Genomic DNA, 24859 nt, shown 5'->3' on the forward strand with positions numbered 1-24859 from the left:
GGGGGGGGGAGTGACAACTCAGTAATTGTCGGAACCTTTGGGTCGTGGCGTTTGGGACGGAAGTAGACCAGGGTCCTTCGCGGCGCCTAATGACGCTTGCTGGCATCCTGATGTCCGCCATATTTCCTGCTTCGAAATTGAATTAGCTAATGCTTCCCGACAGCGGACGCGGAAAGGGGAGTAAAATTAGAGTGAGGAGGCGGCGGTGCGATTAAACCGGCGTAACCTCCATCTGAACCTGTTTGGCATCAGCGTGATGATACCAGCCGCAGCCACCTTCCACGATTCTGCCACGGCGGGAGAATGTTAACTGAGGACGCAGGAAATGAAAGAAGGAGTTTGGAAGGTGGCCGGCAGAAGTGAGGGAAATGTGTGGAAGAAATGAGGGTAAGCCAAAGGGGAAAAGTGAGCGTGAACAAGGAATGGGGTTAGCGTTCGGGTAACCGTCACATGAAGTCAACTCGAAATGGAAAATGAAGGAAGCTGCGTGAGAGTCAGTTGTGGAAGAACAACCGCAGGAGGACACAGAATGTGTTGTGCTGGAAAAAAAAAAAAAAACAATCCTCTCCGCTCTGCTCTTCGTCTATCTGAGAAAGAGCAAAAACGCAGAGTGGAGGAGGAAGAAAGTGAGCGAAAGAGGAAAGAAGGGAGGAGAGAACCTTCAAAACAAGTCCTCACCCACAGGGGTCAGAGATGGGCGCCATTGCGCACACTGAAAAAAGCAAACAAAGGATTTGAAACTTTCTGCTGAGCTGCGCCGAGCCAACTACCTTAAAAAAAAAAAGGAGTCGATATTAAATAGGAACCAGTGACTCTTTCATCCACGTGTGCACGTGCCAAAAACACGCCACCGGGTTTTTGTACAGATCCCAGCGGGCCACGCTCCCAAAACAGAATTTTCATTCCATTCCGTCAGTTTCATCCATCAGGGCGACTCTTGATGACGTACATCAAAAAGGGCGCCACCTTTGTCCGGATCATGACGACGTACATCAAGCGGAAACGTCAGAGACGCTCGATATTTCATATCTGCGTCCGCTAGCGATGAGCGGAGAATTAGCCGAAATTTTGCTGACGAGGCCATTTTAAAATGGCGATCAAACAACGGCCATCTTGGCCGTCTTATCCGATTTTCCAAAAGCCTTGATCCTTACCGGCAAAACAGCCAAATGTATAAATTGTGGTCGTATAATGCCAACAAGACCGCTTCAAAGAGTCTCACCGTCATACGTTTGACTTCCTACAATCCTTTTCTCATGACACATTTATAGGTGGTCCACATGCTAACACCCCGTGCATGCGTGTTATGAGCAGGTGGAGGTGATTTTTTTTTTTTCCTTTGGGGGTGGGGGGCAGGCTGCATGTGGGCTGACTAAGGGTTTCACGTGCAGCCAAGACGGCCGTTCTGCAGCGCCATCCATCATCTCCGTGCCTCCCCGGTGCACAGGCGCTGACACTCGCGCCCGTGTCAACTGCAGTGGCGCGCGGCAGGCTGCTCCACCGCCATCTCGGGCGCAAAACCCACAAAGACCCGAGCAAACTCTGCAGACCCCACCCCCCACACCCCTCCCGCACCCGACCCCCGTACCCTCCTCCCCCAGCATTACTCAATAGAATGGGGGCGTGCTGGCGCTTCGTGAACCACCCATCTCCCGCCTCTGCACTGAACCCAAACAGTTTCTCACATGCGCGAGGTCCGTTGCGTGTCGAAAAGCGCCAGCACGCACCCCGGCTCCTTCCGTCCCCGTTCGCTTGACGTACGTGGACCGTAAATGAATCAATTACGGATTTCTGACAGGTGCTAGCGGGAGTAAAGGTGTCTTACCTGTTTGCGAGAGGGATCAAAAAATATCCTCCAAATGAGTCCCGATTGGCACCTTGCGCCTCACGTGCGTTGCTTTGCTTCCTTCCCCAAGAGTGGGTCGGTCTGTCCGTACGTCTCTCCTTCCCGTGGGATCTCCTTCCGCGCCCCCCGCGCCCCCCTCCTCATCCCGGCCCTCCCTCTACCTCTTGCTTCCCGCGGGATCAGCTCATCCGGGCCGTGCCGCCTGGACGGGGACGGAGCGCTGCTCGGTGCTGGTGATTCGGCGGCGGCTGTCGCTCGGCGCGTGCCATCCTTTCTGTGCAGGGAGCAGGGGAAGCGTCGGTGCGCGCATGCGTGTGTCGGGAAGCGCCGTGCAGCAGCTACAGGTGATGACGGAACATTCCCGGTATTCCAAAGACAGCGTCTGTGCTCCTGCTCCTGCTGCTGCTGCTGCTGCTGCTGCTGCTGCGCCTCGGAGTGATGCTGCTGCGTGCGAGACCGCGCCAACCAGGAGGGGGCTGCATATCCCCCCCCTCCCATTGCCTCAAACACTCACACGCATCCACACACTTGCACCCTTAATTCTGTTTCTGATATTAGCACTGTTAACTTCCTTCACCGCCTTGACGTAATGAGGTGACCAATTCCTGATGTTGAGTTTGGAATTTTTAAAGAGGAAGTCAAGCCAAAAATGTTTTCTCCAATAATGCTGTGGTACAATGCCGCCCCACTCGTCTTAACACAGCTTTCTGATTAATATCGTGTTTGTGGCATCTAAATCATGGAGCAAAATCCGGCTCAGGACATCACGTAACTAAACTCAGAAAACAGGCGAACCGTGATTGGTCGCTACCTGAGCACTAAGCGACTGTGATGTCATTTTCACTGGACTACAGGTGGCAAAATGGCCGCCCCCTGAGAGGGATTTATCAAGAAAAAAAAACGGGTGGATTTCACTGCTCATTTCACATTCCACAACCGCAATATTGATCAGAATGCCGTTTTTAGACCAGTGGGGGCTCGTGGAACAGGTTATTGTCAAGAACATTTTGGACTTGACTTCCCCTTTAAGATATACAGCAATATTATTCATATTCACAAATTGTAGGTGCCCAAACTTCATTTGTGCAGAGTTGGTTCACAAACATTTGGTCTTTTTTTTTCTGATTGAAAGGAATAGAAATTGAATTGAAGTTCAAATTGTTCTTGCCTTGTTTCACTGGGTTTTGTTCAAACTGGGATGACTGAATGCTGTCGCCCCCTGTGGTGGAATCGTGTATTGCAAGAAGAGAACCGTCGCTTCCATCTGACTTGGACTGACTAGACGAGACCGAGCGCCCCCCAGGCACACCTCCACACCACTGTGGGATTTCATTTGAGCCTCCTCCGCGTGTGATTCAACAACATTGTACTGTACACTATTTGGTTTGAAAGGCCAGCGAGTGAGGAAAAAGTCAAATTCTTCTACAGAGGTGAATGTTTGGTTTCTGCTACAAACGGAGACAATGGGCCTGCTAATTTGAAGCCGAGTGGCTCTTTTCTAATTACTATCACGATATCAATATGACGGTTTGCACTCATTACAGAAAATTGGAAAGTGCTTGTGTGTAGTGGATCGACACCAAATAGAAAATAAATACAGCAGTGAAAGCACACCAAGATGTTGAAGGAGTTTATCGGCTAATCAGCATTTTGTCATCTCCTCTTGGGTGAAACCGCCCCCTTTTGATTTGGGTTTTTTTTTCACCAAAAGTGTTCCATACTTTGTCTTTAAAAGGTACAGTAACTGTAATTTTTTTGACCTCTTCCATAATTTGAGGCCGTTGCTTCATTAAAACACACCTTTAGCCACACCAGCTAAATTTGTTAGCTAGCACTAATGGTAGAGTTTGACAAACCATTTTTTTTCCATTATTATTATTATTTATTTTTTTTGATTAGCTTGAGAAAGGAGTCAATGATCAGGCCCGAAAACACATTCAATTTTGTGTTAATCAGATGAGTAAATTCATAGTGCCGGAGATCATTCAGTGAGAGTCACGCCAGATGATCTGGTCATCCTCCAGGATGGCTCTGTTTTCCTGTCTCTCGCTCTGGTCACTAAGTGGGGGGAATTGCCGTCTGTTATCCCAAACTGACCTTCGCTGCGGTTACGAAATGCAGGATGTGCGTGGATGCTTTTCTCGACACATATGCAGCCTTTGAAATGACAAAGTGTAACGATAGTTGCCAGAGGTGTCACCATGATGGTGATAGGCCCCGGTGCAAATGTTTGTTTTTGTTTTTTGTTTTTTTGTGCCCAGACTCCTGCCAAAACACAAGCACATGCATGCACGCACATGTGCAGCCACTTCAGAGAACTGCTATTGTCACCGTGTATTTTTGCAGGGTGTCCAATTTTAATATTGTCGGATAACGGTAGGAGCCCGAAGTGGAACTCCATTTTTTTATCATTGTCGTTCAAGATGCTTTGTTGAGGGGAAACATGCATAACAACTGCAATTAGCTTCATGGTAACTCAAATTTCTAAATTTTTGTTTTTATCTGTTTTCATGCCTCTCTGTGGAAATGTATCTTTATGTCACACTGGTCTGTGGTGCAAAAAAAAAAAAACAAGGTTGGGGACCGTTCGACAGTTCTGAAGAAATTTCAATGATGTCATCCTTTAGACTGAACTTTCTTTACGTTACGGTCGACTTCCCCAAAAATCTCTCCCTTCAGGTCCTAGATTGATGTGAGATTTTTCTCATGTAATATGGGGAGCGTTGATTCAGTCAAGATCGGGGAAACACTAAACTAAAGGACAAGAACAACCCTTTCCAACTCTTCCCACTCACACGAGCTCGCACTGCGTTGAGTGCGTGTTGTCCTCCCGCTCTTTGCTAAACGGGGAAAAACTAGCACGCGTGCACACGCATTATGGAAGCTTTGTCATGTCAACACCTGGTCCCTTGTGTGTGCTCGTGTTCCTCTTTCAATGGATCGACATGGAAACAGTCATTGTCGGCTACCAAAAAATATATATATATATTTTCAGAAAGTGTTTGTCGCCCTCTGCTGACGTCTTCATACACAGGCATGACACATTCATTGAACTCAAGTTTTGGCGGGCAACACAAAGCAAGAGAATCGACCGAGAGACACGCCCTAAAACGTCATCGGCAAACTTCCCATGAGGCGATGACGGCTCAGCTCAGCGTGTCGGACAACAGAGAGGATGAACACTTGCTTCCCTGCGATCAAAAGCGGAGGTCTTTGCACCCTTCTGTTGCTTAATGCAGTGTTTTTTTTAACACTGGCCGTGGAGAAATTATCCAATCTGTATGTCTGTGCGGTCTAGTGCCTGTAGTGCTCCTCCATACCGGCAGGGAGCAGCAGCAGCTCGCTAATCGCCTTATGCTTCGAGACAAGAGAAGTTTCCGGCGCGAGGCAATACAACGAAAGTAATCTTTCATTTGGATTTACTTTTACCGGACTTGAAGCGGCTAAAGCCATAGCCTGACTGCTGAAAAGGAGAGATGGATTTTGTTTCAATGTGGCTTTTATTTTCAAACGTCTGCTCCACCACTCCCGAACAACACACCTCTTTCCGGTAACGAAAACACTTCCTGCTTCTCTTCAGCCAATCAGACGCAAGCAACATAAGAATGTTTCAACAATTATGAAACAGAATATAATTTAGGTAACTCTAACATAAAGGATTGTAATGCTCAAATATAAAATGAAAATAATTCATAATTTAACATAAGCTTACAGAAAGAATGAGAGCTGTGGAAGAAGAGCTTTGTGTGTCTGCTATCGATTGCTCCCAGGACATCAGATCTGTTTTCAAACAAACCATTTATCACACTGAGTGAGAATAAATATGCAAGATTATAAAATATTGGATTGGTGTTGATTTGATTCCTAGTCAAGGTGTTTTAAAAAAAAGCGTTATTTTTTTTCAATGTTAAAAACGCTTACAAAAACAATATAATCGTTGAAGCTTTTTTTCACATTTTCGGCTAGTGGTGTGCCACAAGATTTTTTTCAATGAAAGAAATGTGTCTTGGCACAAAAAAGTTTGAAAAACAATGGCTTAATGGACCCAAAACAGAAACCGAATCACGTCCACTCGTCCCGCTTCCTGGAGCGTGCCATAGCTGAGAATCGGTGATTGTGGCTCAAGTTACTGTTTGTACAGTGAACACTTCATCCCCGCCAACATGCAAAACGGCTCCAGCAGGGATCTCATTCGTCTCAGAAGTCGCATCCAAAACGTTTGGACTTTGGAAGTGCTCCTGACAAGGTGAGTCACCTTTTGTTTTTTTGTTTGTTTTTTTTTAACAAGGAAGGTCAGCAATCCAGGCAACATGGCATATTTTAGCTTGAGTAATGGAGTGGTTCTCTAACATAACTCAAAATTCTTTGTAAAATGTCCGCCCATCTTCGACGATTGGCCTTTTATTGCGGGCGGCCGAATCCGCGCCGCTTTCTGCTTTCATCTTCACATTCCAAACCCGAAGAGTGAATGTTACCTGGCAAAGGAGAAGTGCTCACTGACATATGTACACGGCCCTGATTCGCGTCTGATGGGAACTGTCCCGTCTGTCCTTTTGCAGATGTCCACCAACTCAAGTGTTTTCTTCGCCTGCTTCCAATCTGGGCCCTTGCGCATCTTATTCATGTGCTTCAATGTCTTCAACCTGCTCACGCTTCCCCTCTTCCTCAACGTCCTGTACATCGCCTACCGTCAGACCAGGCGGCGTCGCTCCGCCGTGTCCTTGCCTTCGTCGTCCGGCACCGCGGTCAGTCATTCCGACATGTTCACCTTCCACATGGCGGCCATGGACGTGATCGGACTGCTGGCCTCCCTGCTGCGTCTTTACGGTCTCTTGGCGAACAAATACAAAGTTATCACTGACGCCTTTTACCTATTTTACTTCATGTGGTACGGCAAGGTGATGTTTCACTCGCTGACCTGCCTTGATCGCTATCTGGCCGCGGTCCATCCACTCACCTACATGGGCCTGAGGCAGGGGCGGGCCCTGAAACTCCGGAGCGTCGTCATCGCCAGCGTTTGGCTGATTTCCTCCATTAGCACAGCTGTAGCATCTGTGCATTTTTCTCCCATCGTGGCAATCGCCTTCTTGACTCTTATTTTAATTGTCATAGCCTTCTGCAGTCTTTCGGTTCTCTGTGTTCTCATTCGAAAAGGGCCGGGCTCACAGAGTGCGTCCCGGATGGACCCGAACAAGCGGAGGGCTTTCAAAAGCATCCTGATCATCCTGACGGTGTTGCTGCTGAGCTACACGTGGAGTCTGACAACCGCAGCATACGCGGTCATTGTGCCATTTAATCACGTTTATTGTTTATTTATGGTGCTGGAACTCATGATTTGGGTGCCCAGCGCTTTGGTGTTGCCCGTCCTCTTCCTGTACAAGAGATGGGTGCTGGCGTGCTCCAAACACAGCACTCGGTGAGTCTGGCGTACTCAACACGTCAGCATCCAGTGATTTCTTAGTTTGCGTTTTTTTTTTTTTCTCAATTTGCGAGGATTTTTGTTTCTGCTTTTTAAATGTAATTGCTTTTAAAAATGTGTGGAATCTAACTGTGGAATAAAAGCCATCCTTGTTGCCTTCAAAGTGTGTGCTTGTCAAATGTGGTCTGATGATGGCAGGTGGGCCGTGAAGGCATTGGAAGCGCCTGGAAAACTTTTATTTTTTTCAACTGCAATGTTTCTTGTTGGCAAGAGTTTGGGGCCCGGGAGATTACTGGACTCCTCCTCATCCATTCAGTATCTGATTTCCCGTCAATTTTTATCGTTGTCGTTCAATCCGCTTTGTTGAGGAGAAACATGCATAACAACTGCAATTAGCTTCATGGAAAATCTGATTTCAAATCTTTTGTTTTTATCTGTTTTCATGCCTCTCTGTGGAAATGTATCTTTATGTCACACTGGTCTGTGGTAGAAAGGGTTCTGTCAGTCGTCATCTGTACCTGTGGGTAAAAAACAAAAAACAAACAAAAAAAAAAAAGGACGTTTCGCTTCTCTCACAGAAGCTTCGTCAGCGGTAGACAACCCTGAAATCTCCGTGAAGACTCCGGGAAATTGCTCTGCGCTAAAAAGCTGAGCGTGGCCTATTTGAGGACTGTGTGGTGCAAAAAAAAAAAAAAAAAAAAACAAGATTGGGGACCGTTCGACAGTTCTGAAGAAATTTCAATTATGTCATCCATTAGACTGAACTTTCTTGACGTTACAGTCGACTCCCCCAAAAATCTCTCCCTTCAGGTCCTCGATTGATGTGAGATTTTTCTCATGTAATATGGGGAGCGTTGATTCAGTCAAGATCGGGGAAACACTAAACTAAAGGACAAGAACTCCCTTCAGGCTCGATTGATGTGAGATTTTTCTCATGTAATATGGGGAGCGTTGATTCAGTCAAGATCGGGGAAACACTAAACTAAAGGACAAGAACAACCCTTTCCAACTCTTCCCACTCACACGAGCTCGCACTGCGTTGAGTGCGTGTTGTCCTCCCTCTCTTTGCTAAACGGGGAAAAACTAGCACGCGTGCACACGCATTATGGAAGCGTTGTCATTTCAACACCTGGTCCCTTGTGTGTGCGCGTGTCCCTCATTCAATGGATCGACATGGAAACAGTCATTGTCCGCTACAAAAAAATATATATATATATTTTCAGAAAGTGTTTGTCGCCCTCTGCTGACGTCTTCATACACAGGCATGACACATTCATTGAACTCAAATTTTGGCGGGCAACACAAAGCAAGATAATCGACCGAGAGACACGCCCCAAAACGTCATCGGCAAACTTGCCTTGAGGCGATGACGGCTCAGCTCAGCGTGTCGGACAACAGAGAGGATGAACACTTGCTTCCCTGCGATCAAAAGCGGAGGTCTTTGCACCCTTCTGTTGCTTAATGCAGTGTTTTTCAAACCCTGTGCCGTGGGAAATTATCCAATATGTATGCCTGTGCGGTCTAGTGCCTGTAGTACCCCTCCATACCGGCAGGGAGCAGCAGCAGCGAGCTAATCGCCTTATGCTTCGAGACAAGCGAAGTTTCCGGCGCGATGCAAAACAACAAGTTATCTTTCATTTGGATTTACTTTTACCGGCCCGAAGCGGCTAAAGCAATAGCCTGACTGCTGTAAAAACTAAAATTCTAGAAAGAATGAGAGTTGTGGAGGAAGAGCTTCGTGGGTCTTCTATCGATTGCTGCCAGCATATCAGATCTGTTTTCATCCAAACCATTTATCACACTGAGTGAGAAGAAATATGCAAGATTATAAAACATTGGATTGGTGTTGATTTGATTCCTCGTCAAGGTGTTATAATGTAGCGTTATATTTTCAATGTTAAATAACGCTTACAATAACAATGTAACACTTAATTGTTTAAATAAGCTTTTTTTTCACATTTTCAGCTTGTGGTTTTCACTGAAAGAAATGTGCCTTGGCTCGAAAAAAATTGAAAAACAATGGCTTAATGGACCCAAAACAGAAACCGAATCACGTCCACTCGTCCCGCTTCCTGGAGCGTGCCATAGCTGAGAATCGGTGATTGTGGCTCAAGTTACTGTTTGTACAGTGAACACTTCATCCCCGCCAACATGCAAAACGGCTCCAGCGGGGATCTCATTCGTCTCAGAAGTCGCATCCGAAACGTTTGAACCTTGGAAGTGCTCCTGATAAGGTGAGTCACCTTTTGTTTTTTGTTTTTTAATAAGGAAGGTCAGCAAGCCAGGCAACATGGCATATTTTAGCTTGAGTAATGGAGTGGTTCTCTAACATAACTCAAAATTCTTTGTAAAATGTCCGCCCATCTTCGACGATTGGCCTTTTATTGCGGGCGGCCGAATCCGCGCCGCTTTCTGCTTTCATCTTCACATTCCACACCCGAAGAGTGAATGTGACCTCGGCAAAGGAGAAGTGCTCGCTGACATATGTACACGCCCCTGATTCGTGTTGTCTTGTCCAGGGAAACCAAGACAACAAAAGTGTTTATAAAAAAAATGATTAGATTTATTTAAGAAAGAAAAAGAAAAGAAAAAGAGCACGGAGGGACGCCGTTTACAGATCTGTCAAGGGAGCCTTGTCCCTTTCCGCGTCTTGCGCTCTCATTTTATCTTTTTGGGAGTTGGTGAAGGCCAGCGCAATCAGCATTTTTGAGCAGCTACACAGAGTCCAGACTCATGCAACTTTGCTTATCAGCAAAATAAATGGTCAGCATTCAATAGCACGAACAGTTACTTCCATTTAGCGCTGTTATATGTCAATTTGCCATTACAGTGTCTGATGGGAACTGTCCGTCTGTCCTTTTGCAGATGTCTAACAACTCAAGTGTTTTCTTCGACTGCTTCCAATCTGGGCCCTTGCGCATCTTATTCATGTGCTTCAATGTCTTCAACCTGCTCACGCTTCCCCTCTTCCTCAACGTCCTGTACATCGCGTACCGTCAGAACAGGCGGCGTCGCTCCGCCGCGGCCTTCCCTTCGTCGTCCGGCCCCGCGGTCAGTCATTCCGACATGTTCACCTTCCACATGGCGGCCATGGACGTGATCGGAGAGCTGGCCCCCCTGCTGCGTCTTTACGGCCTCTTGGCGAACAAATACAAAATCATCGTTTACGCCTTTTACATATTTTACTTCATGTGGTCCGGCGAGGTGATGTTTCACTCGTTGACCTGCCTCGATCGCTATCTGGCCGCGGTCCATCCAATCACCTACATGGGCCTGAGGCAGGGGTGGGCCCTGAAACTCCGGAGCGTCGTCATTGCCAGCGTTTGGCTGATTTCCTCCATTAGCACATATTTAGCATATGTGCAGTATTCTTCCATCGTGGCAATCGTCTTCCTGACTCTTATCTTAATTGTCATAGCCTTCTGCAGTCTTTCGGTTCTCTGTGTTCTCATTCGAAAAGGGCCGGGCTCACAGAGTGCGTACCGGATGGACCCGAACAAGCGGAGGGCTTTCAAAAGCATCCTGATCATCCTGACGGTGTTGCTGTTGAGATACACGTGGAGTCTGACGACCGCAGTATACGGGGCCATTGTGCCGTTTAATCACGTTTATTGTTGGTTTGGGGTGCTGGAACTCATGATTTGGGTGCCTGGTGCTTTGGTGTTGCCCGTCCTCTTCCTGTACAAGAGATGGGCACTGGCGTGCTCTAAACACAGTACTCGGTGAGTCTGTAGTACTCAACTCGTCACCATCCAGTGATTTCTTAGTTTGCGTTTTTTTTTTTCTCAATTTGGGAGGATTTTTGTTTCACTGCTTTTTAAATGTAATTGCTTTTAAAAAATGTGTGGAGTCTAACTGTGGAATAAAAGCCATCCTTGTTGCCTTCTCAAAAAGTGTCGCCCTCTGCTGGCGTCTTCGTACACTGGCATGACACGTTCATTAAACTCAAATTTTGGCGGGCAAGTTGGGCAACACAAAGCAAGAGAATCGACCGAGAGACACTGACATGGCAGGTGGGCCGTGAAGGCATTGCAAGCGCCTGGAAAACTTTTTTTAAAAACTGCAATGTTTCTTGTTGGCAAGAGTTCGCGGGCCGGGAGAGAAATGGACTCCTCATCCATTCAGTATCTGATTTTCCGTCAATTTTTATCGTTGTCGTTCAATCCGTTTTGTTGAGGAGAAACAACTGCAATTAGCTTCATGGAAAATCAAATTTCTAATCTTTTGTCCTTATCTGTTTTCATGCCTCTCTGTGGACATGTATCTTTATGTCACACTGGTCTGTGGTGCAAAAAAAAAAAAAAAACAAGGTTGGGGACCTTTCGACAGTTCTGAAGAAATTCCAATGATGTCATCCATTAGACTGAACTTTCTTTGTGTTACAGTCGACTCCCAACAATCTCTCCCTTCAGGTCCAAGATTGGTGTGAGATTTTTCCCATGTAATATGGGGAGCGTTGATTCAGTCAAGATCGGGGAAACACTAAAGACAGGACAAGAACAACCCTTTCAACTCTTCCCACTCACACAAGCTCGCACTGCGTTGAGTGCACGTTGTCCTCCCGCTCACACTGGCATGACACGTTCATTAAACTCAAATTTTGGCGGGCAAGTTGGGCAACACAAAGCAAGAGAATCGACCGAGAGACACGCCCCAGACGTCATCGGCAAACTTCCCATGTGGCGATGACGGCTCAGCTGAGCGTGTCGGACAACAGAGAGCATGAACACTTGCTACCCTGCGATCAAAAGAGGAGGTATTTGCACCCTTCTGTTGCTTAATGCAGTGTTTTTCAAACCCTGTGCCGTGGGAAATGATCCAATATGTATGCCTGTGCGGTCTACTGCCTGTAGTACTCTTCCATACCGGCAGGGAGCAGCAGCAGCTAGCTAATCGCCTTATGCTTCGAGACAAGCGAAGTTTCCGGCGCCACGCAAAACAACGAGTTATCTTTCATTTGGATTTACTTTTACCGGCCGGAAGCGGCTAAAGCGATAGCCTGACTGCTGTAAAAACTTAAACCATAGAAAGAATGAGAGACAGTTCTGAAGAAATTCCAATGATGTCATCCATTAGACTGAACTTTCTTTGTGTTACAGTCGACTCCCAACAATCTCTCCCTTCAGGTCCAAGATTGGTGTGAGATTTTTCCCATGTAATATGGGGAGCGTTGATTCAGTCAAGATCGGGGAAACACTAAACTAAAGGACAAGAACAACCCTTTCCAACTCTTCCCACTCACACGAGCTCGCACTGCGTTGAGTGCGTGTTGTCCTCCCTCTCTTTGCTAAACGGGGAAAAACTAGCACGCGTGCACACGCATTATGGAAGCGTTGTCATTTCAACACCTGGTCCCTTGTGTGTGCGCGTGTCCCTCATTCAATGGATCGACATGGAAACAGTCATTGTCCGCTACAAAAAAAAATATATATATATTTTCAGAAAGTGTTTGTCGCCCTCTGCTGGCGTCTTCATACACAGGCATGACACATTCATTGAACTCAAATTTTGGCGGGCAACACAAAGCAAGATAATCGACCGAGAGACACGCCCCAAAACGTCATCGGCAAACTTGCCTTGAGGCGATGACGGCTCAGCTCAGCGTGTCGGACAACAGAGAGGATGAACACTTGCTTCCCTGCGATCAAAAGCGGAGGTCTTTGCACCCTTCTGTTGCTTAATGCAGTGTTTTTCAAACCCTGTGCCGTGGGAAATGATCCAATATGTATGCCTGTGCGGTCTACTGCCTGTAGTACTCTTCCATACCGGCAGGGAGCAGCAGCAGCTAGCTAATCGCCTTATGCTTCGAGACAAGCGAAGTTTCCGGCGCCACGCAAAACAACGAGTTATCTTTCATTTGGATTTACTTTTACCGGCCGGAAGCGGCTAAAGCGATAGCCTGACTGCTGTAAAAACTTAAACCATAGAAAGAATGAGAGCTGTGGAGGAAGAGCTTTGTGGGTCTTCTATAGATTGCTACCAGTATATCAGATCTGTTTTCATCCAAACCATTTATCACACTGAGTGAGAATAAATATGCAAGATTATAAAATATTGGATTGGTGTTGATTTGATTCCTAGTCCAGGTGTTATAATGTAGCGTTATTTTTTTTTCAATGTTAAATAATGCTTACAATAACAATGTAACACTTAATTGTTTAAATAAGCTTTTTTCACATTTCAGCTAGTGGTTTTCAATGAAAGAAATGTGCCTTGGCTCGAAAAAAATTCAATGGCTCGACATGGAAACAGTCATTATCGGCCCCTCTAAAAAAAAAATATATATATATATATATAACCCAAAACAGAAACCGAATCACGTCCACTCGTCCCGCTTCCTGGAGCGTGCCATAGCTGAGAATCGGTGATTGTGGCTCAAGTTACTGTTTGTACAGTGAAGACTTCATCCCCGCCAACATGCAAAACGGCTCCAGCGGGGATCTCATTCGTCTCAGAAGTCGCATCCGAAACGTTTGGACTTTGGAAGTGCTCCTGATAAGGTGAGTCACCTTTTTTTTTTTTTAACAAGGAAGGTCAGCAATCCAGGCAACATGGCATATTTTAGCTTGAGTAATGGAGTGGTTCTCTAACATCATTCAAAATTCTTTGTAAAATGTACGCCCATCTTCGACGAGTGGCCTTTTATTGCGGGTGGCCGAAGACGCGCTGCTTTCTGCTTTCATCTTCACATGCCACACCCGGAGAGTGAATGTGACCTCACCAAAGGAGAAGTGCTCACTGACATATGTACATGGCCCTGATTCGCGTCTGATGGGAACTGTCTCGTCTGTCCTCTTGCAGATGTCCAGCAACTCGAGTGATTTCATCAAGTGCTTCCAATCTGGGCCCTTGCGCATCTTTTCCATGTGCTTCAACGTCTTCAACCTGCTCACGCTTCCCCTCTTCTTCAACGTCCTGTACATCGCGTACCGTCAGACCAGGCGGCGTCGCTCCGCCGCGGCCTTCCCTTCGTCGTCCGGCCCCGCGGTCAGTCATTCCGACATGTTCACCTTCCACATGGCGGCCATGGACGTGATCGGAGCGCTGGCCTCACTCCTGCGTCTTTACGGCCTCTTGGCGAACAAATACAAAGTCATCGCTTACGCCTTTTACATATTTTACTTCATGTGGTACGGCGAGGTGATGTTTCACTCGCTGACCTGCCTCGATCGCTATCTGGCCGCGGTCCATCCAATCACCTACATGGGCCTGAGGCAGGGGTGGGCCCTGAAACTCCGGAGCGTCGTCATTGCCAGCGTTTGGCTGATTTCCTCCATTAGCACATATTTAGCATATGTGCAGTATTCTTCCATCGTGGCAATCGTCTTCCTGACTCTTATCTTAATTGTCATAGCCTTCTGCAGTCTTTCGGTTCTCTGTGTTCTCATTCGAAAAGGGCCGGGCTCACAGAGTGCGTCCCGGATGGACCCGAACAAGCGGAGGGCTTTCAAAAGCATCCTGATCATCCTGACGGTGTTGCTGCTGAGGTACACGTGGAGTCTGACGACCTCAGTGTACGGGGTCATTGTGTCGTTTAATCATGTTTATTGTTTGTTTGCGGTGGTGGAACTCGTGGCTTGGGTGCCCGGCACTTTGGTGTTGCCCGTCCTCTTTCTGTACAAGAGATGGACGTGCTCTAAACACAGCACTCGGTGAGTCTGGCGTACCCAACACGTCACCATCCAGTGATTTCTTAGTTTGCATTTTTTTTTTCTTTCTGAATTTGCGAGGATTTTTGTTTCTGCTTTTTAAATGTAATTGCTTTTAAAAATGTGTGGAATCTAACTGTGGAATAAAAGCCATCCTTGTTGCCTTCAAAGTGTGTGCTTGTCAAATGTGGTCTGATGATGGCAGGTGGGCCGTGAAGGCATTGGAAGTGCCTGGAAAACTTGAGATGACCGAAAAAAAAGGGGACGGGGGAACAGCGATGTTGCTTGTCATGAAGTTGGCAAGGATTCGGGGCCCGAGAGATAAATGAACTCCTCCTCATCCGTTCAGTATCTGATTTTCCGTCAATCATCCGAATGTGTGGCAGGAGTCAAATTTACAGGTGTGTTCACGCAAATGCGCCGGGCACACCTGAGTAGACAGCTGTGTTGTCAGCCAACCATAAAGAAATAAAAAAAGTCCACTGCGGAGACGCTTTTGACTGAGTGACATCTCGGGTGAAGATGGAGGAACATGAATGGGGAACAAGACCCCCCACCCGCCTATCGATGGTTTTCTTGAATCTCGTCAGCTCCGAGAATGGTTCAGAGCTCGTGCCGAGTGTCTTGTGGTTTGAAAAGAACCCATTTCTGGTATTCAAAAATTCTCCAACCCGAAAAAAAACACATCAAGGAAAAGGTTTATTTTATTCCCGTTATCGTTGAGTGATAGAGTCGTTTTGGAGCAGTCAGTTCAAATCTGTGGAAATGTATTTTGATGAAAAAAAAAACAAAAAAACGAGCCTTCCAGTGCTCTGTCGGTCTTATCAAGTTGCCGTTTTCACCTCTTGCCAGAGCGGATCGTGGCTGAGTTTATTCGTATTTTGGGGTCTTCTTCATAAGTGAAGCAATAATAGAACGGGAAATGGACTGGTGGATTGCTGCGTCGCAGGTGAAGCCAGAGCAGAGCCAAAAAGGCAATGCTCTCCATTTTCCAGCGGCTCCCAAGCGCACCTGTGGTCACAAGGAGCCGGTCGTGTTTGGGAGATCAAGATTGCGGATGCAATGGGCCGAAATGAGTTTCCTCGGTGCTGAGAAGCTCGGTCATCTGCGGAGGCGGGGGCGGCGCTGCTTTTCCACATGGAGGGGAGCTAGATGAGGTGGCTCGGGGATCTGTTTCGGATGCCTCCTATTCAAACCTGGAAGATGCACACCAGGAAAGGCCCAGGACAAGCAGAAGAGGCTTTGCTCTCGGATTGTCTCACGGCTGGCCGAGGAACATCTCAGGAAGCCTGGAAGAATTCGAAGACGTGTTTGCAGGAAGGTTAGTCTCCTCGTCTCCGCTGAGGTTGTCTGCCCCCACCCCCACCCCCTCTCGGCGATCTGACCCAGGATAAGTGGAAGAAACACTGAATGAACACTGATTGCAAATCTATGGAATGTGCTACCTCTGCAGTCATACGACCGAGCAGCACCGCAGGTCAGCATTTACAACCGAGCGCGGAGAGAGGAATCCTTTCAAATTGAATTTCCATTGAAACCAGGCGATAGGTCAGTGGGAGTCAAGTCCGTTTTCATGATGCATGTCCTTGTGAGGGCATCTCGAAAGAGCATGTTTCGCTGTTCCAGGGAGCGGAGGGAGAAGAAGACAAGCGGGAAGAGTGGGAGGAGACTTGGGCAGGAATGTCCCCCCCGTTGTCTGGGCCGGAGGAGGAGCCAGTGGTGGTAAGGAGAAGGCCTCGGGAGAAGGAGGCGGGACTCACTCGCTCGCCAGTGGACTCCAGAGCAGCTCCCTCGACGAGGGTCCGGCTTGACTAATGAGGCGCAACTCGAGCGACACCTGATTGACTGCCGGAAAGGAGGATACGCCCGGCGCCCAGGATGAGTGGAGCCGCCGAGGTCGTTTGCGAAGGGTGGCTCCGAAAATCGCCGCCGGAGAAAAAGCTTCGCCGTTATGTGAGTACCGGCGGCTAGAAGAACGTACTTTTGCTTCCTTATACTCCGTTCCTCCCCGGTGAGGAAGCAAAAACAAGACTCATCTTATCACGCTATTATGATAGGAAAGAACTTTACACACACACACACACACACACACACACACACACACCGCATATCTGGCATACCTGTCCAGTGAGTCGTGTTAATCTCCATCCTTGTTGTGACCACAAGTAACTCTTTGTTTTTTTTTGTTGTTTTTTTGTGTGTTTTGTTTTTCATGGAGGTTAAGTGAGAGTGAGCATCCACTACAGTTCACAAAATGAAATTAGTTGTTCACTCAAAAATGTACTTTAGGTGCGAATGGTTGTTTGTCGACGTGTGCCCTGCAATTGGCCGGCAACCAGTTCAGGGTGTCCCCCCGCCGACAGCCCGAAGACGGCTGGGAGAGGCTTCAGCTCATCCGTGACCCAAATGAGGACATGCACTATTGATGGTGGACGGTAACTTGGAGACTGTTGGCTAAAAAAAAATAAAATAAAAAAATCAAATAATCCCATTCTTAAAGCCTGTCACGGTCACGCAACGAAGGGCTTTCGTTTTGTACATTTGCGCATTTTGATCGCGCTGCGCGCCCGTTGTCGACACGCGCACCCACGGCGAGAGCCTTGTGACTGCGGCGGCAAAAACGTGTGCTCATATGAAGATTTGGGCTAAAGTTCGAGCGGCAAACTTCATCACACGCTCCCTCTGTGTGCGTGTTATGTAATCCCTTCTAATCGCTCTCAGCTGCGCCTTCTCGAAGGCGATGGAAGGACTTGCTTCCAAGGAGAATGGAAAGGAACGCACACTCGCGCGCGCGCGCTCAAATATGTGGAAGACCTCCCTGGTCGGATGGTTCCGAAATGAGCGCATCGGTGGGCCCGGGACGTCACGCGGCCGCGCTGGTGAGATGTGACAGGATGAGGAGGAACAGAGGTCTAAATAAGCAAAGTGGAAGGCGGGAAGCGGTTGTGAAAGCTTCGGCTTCGGTTTTTGGTTTGGATAGCGGCTGGGAAGGAAGTGCTCTTTTGGATCCATTGTGTCCACTTCCTGTCGGAAGAAGGTGGGGGTCAAGAGCGAAAACCAAAGGAAGAGGAAGGAGGATTTGAGAAAGTGTTTTGTTGCATGTGACTCTCAAAACACGGCTTCTTTTCAGGTACGGGCCACCGCCGGCTCACTTCCTGTCCGACTACTTCCTCTTCCTGTCCTGTCTGTTTTCAGCCAGAGATGGGACGCTCGCTTGGCACAGTTAGCTTGAAGTGTCGTGCGCTTTGATGGACAAAAACACGTAAGAGGGAAGCCTCGTTTCATGCGAACCGTAGTAGTGAAAATCCACAACGTGGAGACACCACATTAGCAACATTTTAAAGATACCGTATTGGCCCGAATATAAGATGGCACTGATTATAAGACGACCCCCTCTTTTTCAAGACTCAAGTTTGAAAAAAGACTTTTTGAACACCAAATTAATTTTTGTACAGAAAATAATTCCAGTACATCTGAAACAAATGATTATAACAATATATTTGAGAGAAAAAGCATGTTATTTTGCCTCATTCAAATCTAAAGTGCAATCACATTCGTAAATGAATGTCTTCTGGTTTTTGAAATGGAAAAGACATCATAACTTCTCCTCAGCTGCCGGTTAACCTGGCCGATCTTCGACCCATTTTTCTCCAGATTGTCACTACGTTTCTCCATTTTCTGTTATCTCTTCTATTATTTTCTTCTCTTTTGTCTTCTTACCACTATTTTTTATTTTTCTTCTTCGCGCTACCGCTATTTTTATTTTTATTCTTCATGGCAGGGGTTCACTTTGGCCTGGGGAGTCAAGTTCAGCATTCACTTCATTGATATCTGGCGCCATCTAGCGTCGCGAATGGGTATGATGTCTAGACCCCGAATATAAGACGACCCCCACTTTTTCAGTCTTATTTTATTGCAAAAAACACCGTCTTATATTCGGGCCAAAACGGTACTTTTACCACCCTTTGTGATTCAAATTTTTAAAATGCACTTTTCAACGTAAGTGCGAGCGCCGGTAAAAAAGAGGCAACTGAACGCTAAAACAAAAGAGAATTAAACATGGGATGTTTCAACACCCAAGTGTTCAAGCGGGCCGTTTCATTTTGGCGAATGAAAGTCTCCTAGCTTAATGCTAACAAAGCATGTCACACACTTTGCAGCGAGTGACTTGCGTGTGTGTGTGAAACAGGATCCGGGCTGCCATGTCACACACGTAAAGCGCAGCAAAGTCACCCCAAACAATTTGTCGCCATGTCCTCCCGCAGGCGTGGAAGAGGCGCTGGTTCGTGCTGCGCAGCGGCCGGCTGAGCGGCGAGCCTGACGTTCTGCAGTATTACAAAAACCCGAATTCCAGACGGCCTATCGGAACCATCAACTTGAACTTGTGCGAGCAGGTACGCAACGCACGGCGCACACAGCAACCGGGCGAGACGGTTGAGGTCCTCTGTCTCCTACTCCAGGTGGACGCCGGGCTGTCGTTCACCAAGAAGGAATTGGAGAAGAGCTTCGTGTTCGACCTGAAGACGGAGGAGAGGACGTGGTACCTCGTGGCCGAGTCGGAGGACGACATGAACCGCTGGGTGGCGGCCATCTGCCTGCTGTGCGGCTTCAACCCAACCGAAGGTCAGTGAGACGCATTCGAGGAAGTCTGTTTCATTTAAATCGAGCAACTGCTGAGACGTGAAGGTCAGTTTCCGTGCAGATTATTTGCACTTCCAAAAACAATTGATCATCGCTCCTCCAAGATAACAGTCCTGAAATGAACATTTCAACTTAATTCTTACATTTTTTTTTTTTTTTTTTGCACTTGCAGTTCATGACAGCCCTCCCGTTTCCACGGGAACAACATCTGCCCCGCCCCCTCACGACCGAGCGAGATTGCGCCCCCTGGAGGCCGACAGCGGTCATGCGCACGACGACTACCTGTGGCTGGCGCAATGCCAGACTCGTGTCAGGTAAAAGAGCAGGAAGCCTCACTTTCCATGTGGCGCCGTTGCCGTGGCGATAGTCATGCTCCCCCCCCACCCCCCCGTTGGTTGTGACCGCTGAGTGCGCTTGTTGGCCTTTCTCCTGCAGGCCCCCCGAAGGTTCCTCCCCCTCCCTGGAAAGCGACAACGGTGACCAGCTCTTCCCCCCTCCCCCTCCGTCTTCCACCTCCTCATCTTCTTCGTCCTCGCCTTCCACTCTTCCCATCAGCCTCCCCCCTCCTTCCTCCAGTTCCCGGACGGCGCCGTGGACAGCCGCCCCACCGACGGCCGCCCTAAGCCAATCTCTGGACTCCGGCGTGACTCCTTACCTCCGCAGAGAAGGTGGGAAGCCTCGCTGTCACCCCTCCCCCCACCCCAGGAAGCACTCTTTGGATTTCCACCTGCGTCCCGTGGCCATCCCCGTCTATGACGCCGCTCCCTCCGGCGGCTACCAGGTGCCCCGCTTGGCATCCGGACCTCAGCCGGCCCCCGCTCTGCGCCCCTCCTCCACACCGAGCGTGGCACCCCTCAGCCAGGCGGAGCTCTGCGCCTCCACGCCAGCCCCGCCGCCGCCGCCGCGCCCGCCCAAGCCTGTCGCCATCGCAGCACCAGGAGAGAGTCCCACGGGGGGCAAGTCACTCTCAGGTGAGCTGTCCCAAACGTTGTTTTTGGTGGTCTATTTTAGTCTTTGTGTCAAGCTGTCACTTGAGTTTTTTAATCGGTTTTAGTCATGTTCATACTCTTTTTAGTTTGGTCAAGTTTTGGTCAACAAAAAGTCTGAGCATTGGGGGGGTTTGCTGGAATGGTGGCAAATTCAGGTCCACAAAGAAAAAAACCGGTGCCGTACTTTTGCTTTCGCCACAGCTGCTTCTTCAACTCATGCGGCTGGTAAACGAGCTCATAGAAGCACCCGTGGCGAAAGCCAAGCTGTTTTGGTCGCGTCTCGTCTCCTTCACATGATTAAGTCTCGCTGATGAAGATGCTTCATCCTAATTTTTGTTGATGACAGCAACACTAATCCCAAAAGACGTCCATATTGTGCTGGAGCTGAACAATTTGGAAAAATAATTTCATTGCAATTTCCCCCTCTCAATATTTGCGATTTAACATGTGATTCTTTTTCTTTTTTTTTTTTATTTTTTTATTTCAAGCCCCTCTTCCCACTTATATTTTTTAATAAACACAAACAATAAATTTGTCTGCAGTACAATTTACTATCAGATTTTTTTTTTATGCTGAAGGTTTCGGTTTCATAGGTTAAGCTTCAACTAAAATAAAGGCAAATAAACTTGACGAGCAGTCAAACATACATACAAAATGGCAGCACGGAGCGGCAAGGAGCTGCTTTTGGCCACAACTCACAGCCAGACACACAAACAGGAGGCGACGCGGCCAACAACAACCCGGCTCCTGGTGTTTCTGAATAGGCCACGCATTCAACTCACGAATACTACAGTAGGTACAATAATTACAACCATGTGGTTTAATGGTTTGTTTTTTTCCAACATTAACTCAGTCACTGCAAACCCAGTAAAAATGGCTCTTTGACATGAAAGACATGGATGGCAGTCAACGAGTTTGGCATTTCAATGGCAAAAAAAAAAGAAAAAAAATGCCATTTGCCCATTTTCGACCCTCTTGATGTTTTTCCTGCTGTTGTGTTTTTGTTTGTCTTCAGGTTGCGAGTCGCTGTCCGCCGCTCGCTCTCTGTCTGACCGAGCGAGCATTTTTGACTTCAGCGACAGCTTCAACAGCTACTTTGTGAGTTTTTTTTTAGCGACAGAAATGAGCACTTGGTTCCTGATTTGGTATTAATTGCCCAATCTGAAATCCAACCATCCCCAAATGTTTGGGAGGCGCAAATGTTTGAGTTGGACCTTGACAGGTTGCCGTGCACTGTCAGTTTAATAAAGGCATGGTACCGCTGGGCAGCGTTTGCTCCGAAGACGACGACGCGGACCAAAATTACGTTGCCATGAGCGCCGCCACCACGGAACCGCCGCTCGCCGCACGGTGCGTTTCATCAACAAGCGCGAGTCTCATGATTGCGTCTTCATTGCCCCGCCATGAAATTTTCATCCTTTCAGACCCTCGGAGGCATCCGTTCATCGCCAAGAGGTCAACTACGTCCCCATGACCCCCGTCGCCGCTCGCCCGCCCGCCTCGGCAGACCCGGTGTCTTTTGGGAGGCAGGTGCCGCCGCCCGCTCACACGGGCTTCCGTAGCACCGCTCTGACGCCCGCCACGCCCCCTGCCCCTCCGATCCGCAGGAGTGCGGTTGGTGGAGGGGAGCGCGAGGCCCTGCCGCCCCCCATCCACCGCGATCTCAAGCCCAGGCGCAGCGGTGAGGGTGCAAGATACACACTACTTCACTGAAATCTGCAGTTTATTCCCACTATTTTTGTGTGTTTTACTCGATGTATTGTATTTGAATGCCCTCTCATATGGGAAAGGAGAGCCCCAGTCCCCAATGCACTTTTCAGTTGTTTCAAACACAATGAAAACACATGTGACTGATCTAAATTAAGCTACTGTACTCACCTTAGGTCATATCTGTGCTTGGCACCAATACGTCACCAGATAGCGCCAAAGCACTAATTTTATATGATATGTCCCATTTTTTATTTTTCAGTGACTGACGGAAGATAGCCCCCCCCGCCCCCCCCCCCAAAAAAAATGGATATCCACAAATAGGCAAATTAGTGAATATGCAGCGTGCTTCTGTAATGCCAGCGGATGTGGGAAAGGAGAGCCTCGGTCACTAGAGCACTTTTCAGCCGTCGATTGAATGACAGGATAAGAGTAAAACACGTAAACACAATGAGCACGCACACACACACGCGCAGACGCTGCTGTCTGCCACAGCTCACGTCCATACGCTCACACGACACCCCGGCATGGATCTTCAGGCACGCAACTGACACACAAACAAGACCAACAGCGTTTTCTCTTCATGACATCATGAAGCTGGTTATGATAACTACACAAGAGGAGCGAAAATGATTTCTTTGTTTAATTTTAGGAATTAGGAGGTGATGCAAGTCAACATGGTACTTCGACATGTACAGTGTACAAATATATGCTTTTGTTGAGTTCTGACAGAAGTATGACAGTATGGTCAATGTTGCATGTTTGGCATTCTGTTGTTTTGTTATTTAATGTTGAACGTTCTGCAAAGCGCTTTGTTTCAGCTACAGCTGTTGTGAAAGCGCAATGTAAAGAAAGAGATATTGAGATACTGATATTGATTGCCTTTTTTTTCCTGGTTAAATGCATTTCAAAACTCTGCTTTCATAACTTCAATAAGTGCATATCAACGCGCGTGAAAGGTATAATTTTGTCTTTGCGTCTCCCAGGGAAACCAGCTCCTTTGAATCTCCCTCCAGTGCAGCAGGAATGGCAGGAAGTCCCGCCCCCTGTGCGCTCACCTGTCACTCGAACCTTCACCAGAGAGTATGTATCTGCTGGGTGTCTTCCGACATCACTAAAAGCCGACATTCATGGTTGAAATGGTTGCTGGATCCCAACAAAACACATTAAGCGCGCCCTCTTGTGGCAGCACAAGGCGTTACAGCAATCTCACCGTCCAGCTGCGGGGCGCTCATGTGTCTTGCCACTTCTTATTCATGTCCTTGCGTGACGTTTCAGCCCGCCCGGTCGCCATTCAGCCAGGCCGACCTCATCCCACAGTTCGTCTCCTTCCTCCGACTCGGATGATCCCGATGACAGCTACGTCGCCATGACGACCAGCGGTCTCAGCTTCAGCGCGGGAGAGCCCGTAAATAACGCTTTCCTCCATCTCCTCCTCGCAATGGATTCCTCCCCTCTTTTTCATTTCATTTTTTTTCTTCCTGTGTGCCCGCAGTCTCTAAGGCTCATGCTTCACCGGGCCTCTGAGGGCGGGGCCAGCAGCCCGTTGGCCCGGCGAGCCAGAGGCAACAAACAGGTGGAGTACCTAGACCTGGACCTCCACACGGGGCGATCGACACCACCAAGACAGGTAACAGTATTCCGAGCTGCCGCTTGTGGGGCTGAAAAATGATTTGCAATAACTTGGACTTTTATATAAATGAGCTTGCATTCCAACATTTGTGGGAATTTTTGTGTTGTGACGCTGCAGAAACGTTGCCCGGACGACATCGACGGAAGAGGCGACAAGCCGGCCGAGTGTGCGGAGGAGTGCGCCCGCGCCGTACGCGTGCGCGTCGACTACGTGGTGGTGGACCCCAAGAGGACCAAGGCCCTGAGGAGCACCAGGGAGGCGTGGCATGATGGGAGAATGTCCACGGAGAAGTGCAAAGAACACAGCTGAGAATTTAAAAAAAAAAAAAAAAAAAAACGTTGGGTCACATGAAGATCTAGAGTCAAATCTGAAGCCAATCGATGATTGAGAAGAAGCGCTTAGAGGATCAAGTAGATTGATTTTGGCTGTGCGCACATGATCAAATACGCGACTTGATGTGAACAAAGCGTGATTGAAGAAATAATCCATCCGTGGTCGCCGGTCAATCACAGGACACATGGATCACTCCTACTCCACGGATGTTCGTGTTTTTTTTTTTTTTTAAGTCATTATTTCTTGGCATGAAAAAAAAAAAAAACGTTGGGTCACATGAAGATCTAGAGTCAAATCTGAAGCCAATCGATGATTGAGAAGAAGCGCTTAGAGGATCAAGTAGATTGATTTTGGCTGTGCGCACATGATCAAATACGCGACTTGATGTGAACAAAGCGTGATTGAAGAAATAATCCATCCATGGTCGCCGGTCAATCACAGGACACATGGATCACTCCTACTCCACGGATGTTAGTGTTTTTTTTTTTTTTAAGTCATTATTTCTTGGCATGAACGACAGAATCGTGTTTAATTTATTGTTTTGTATTTGAATAAAAACATGCGACATGCGGCAAAGGCTAACATCCCCAAGCCCATGAGTGATTCTACGCGTTTGTCAAGATGCAACTGCAAATCCGAGCG

General features: G+C 47.8%; 4 protein-coding genes across 5 annotated transcripts in view; 3 read left to right on the forward strand and 1 right to left on the reverse strand.

Moving 5' to 3' along the window:
- The window catches only part of trpc5a (transient receptor potential cation channel, subfamily C, member 5a), a 37713-nt gene extending 35294 nt beyond the window's left edge, over nt 1-2419 (reverse strand). For both annotated transcript variants that reach the window (XM_019863291.1, XM_019863292.1), the window contains exon 1: nt 1826-2419. The gene's annotated coding sequence lies outside the window, so the exon portion shown is untranslated. The remainder of the gene's footprint in view (nt 1-1825) is intronic.
- Nucleotides 2420-8940: 6521 nt separating this feature from the next.
- Nucleotides 8941-10991, forward strand: LOC109511866 (uncharacterized). The gene is made up of 2 exons (XM_019863208.1): nt 8941-9499; nt 10131-10991. Exon 2 carries the CDS (start codon nt 10131-10133, stop codon nt 10989-10991), a length of 861 nt encoding a protein of 286 aa, XP_019718767.1. The 5' UTR covers nt 8941-9499.
- Nucleotides 10992-13572: 2581 nt separating this feature from the next.
- Nucleotides 13573-15084, forward strand: LOC109511868 (uncharacterized). The gene is made up of 2 exons (XM_019863210.1): nt 13573-13765; nt 14067-15084. Exon 2 carries the CDS (start codon nt 14067-14069, stop codon nt 14919-14921), a length of 855 nt encoding a protein of 284 aa, XP_019718769.1. The 5' UTR covers nt 13573-13765; the 3' UTR covers nt 14922-15084.
- A 1579-nt stretch (nt 15085-16663) lies between these two features.
- Nucleotides 16664-24238, forward strand: LOC109511906 (GRB2-associated-binding protein 1-like). The gene is made up of 12 exons (XM_019863284.1): nt 16664-16867; nt 19180-19308; nt 19375-19537; nt 19728-19869; nt 19991-20526; nt 21560-21642; nt 21785-21894; nt 21969-22225; nt 23238-23334; nt 23530-23659; nt 23747-23881; nt 24002-24238. Exons 1-12 carry the CDS (start codon nt 16793-16795, stop codon nt 24191-24193), a joined length of 2049 nt encoding a protein of 682 aa, XP_019718843.1. The 5' UTR covers nt 16664-16792; the 3' UTR covers nt 24194-24238.
- Nucleotides 24239-24859: the final 621 nt, after the last annotated feature.

The sequence above is a fragment of the Hippocampus comes genome, unplaced genomic scaffold, assembly GCF_001891065.2.
Source record: "Hippocampus comes isolate QL1 unplaced genomic scaffold, H_comes_QL1_v1.1 scaffold18, whole genome shotgun sequence".
Lineage (NCBI taxonomy): Eukaryota > Metazoa > Chordata > Actinopteri > Syngnathiformes > Syngnathidae > Hippocampus > Hippocampus comes.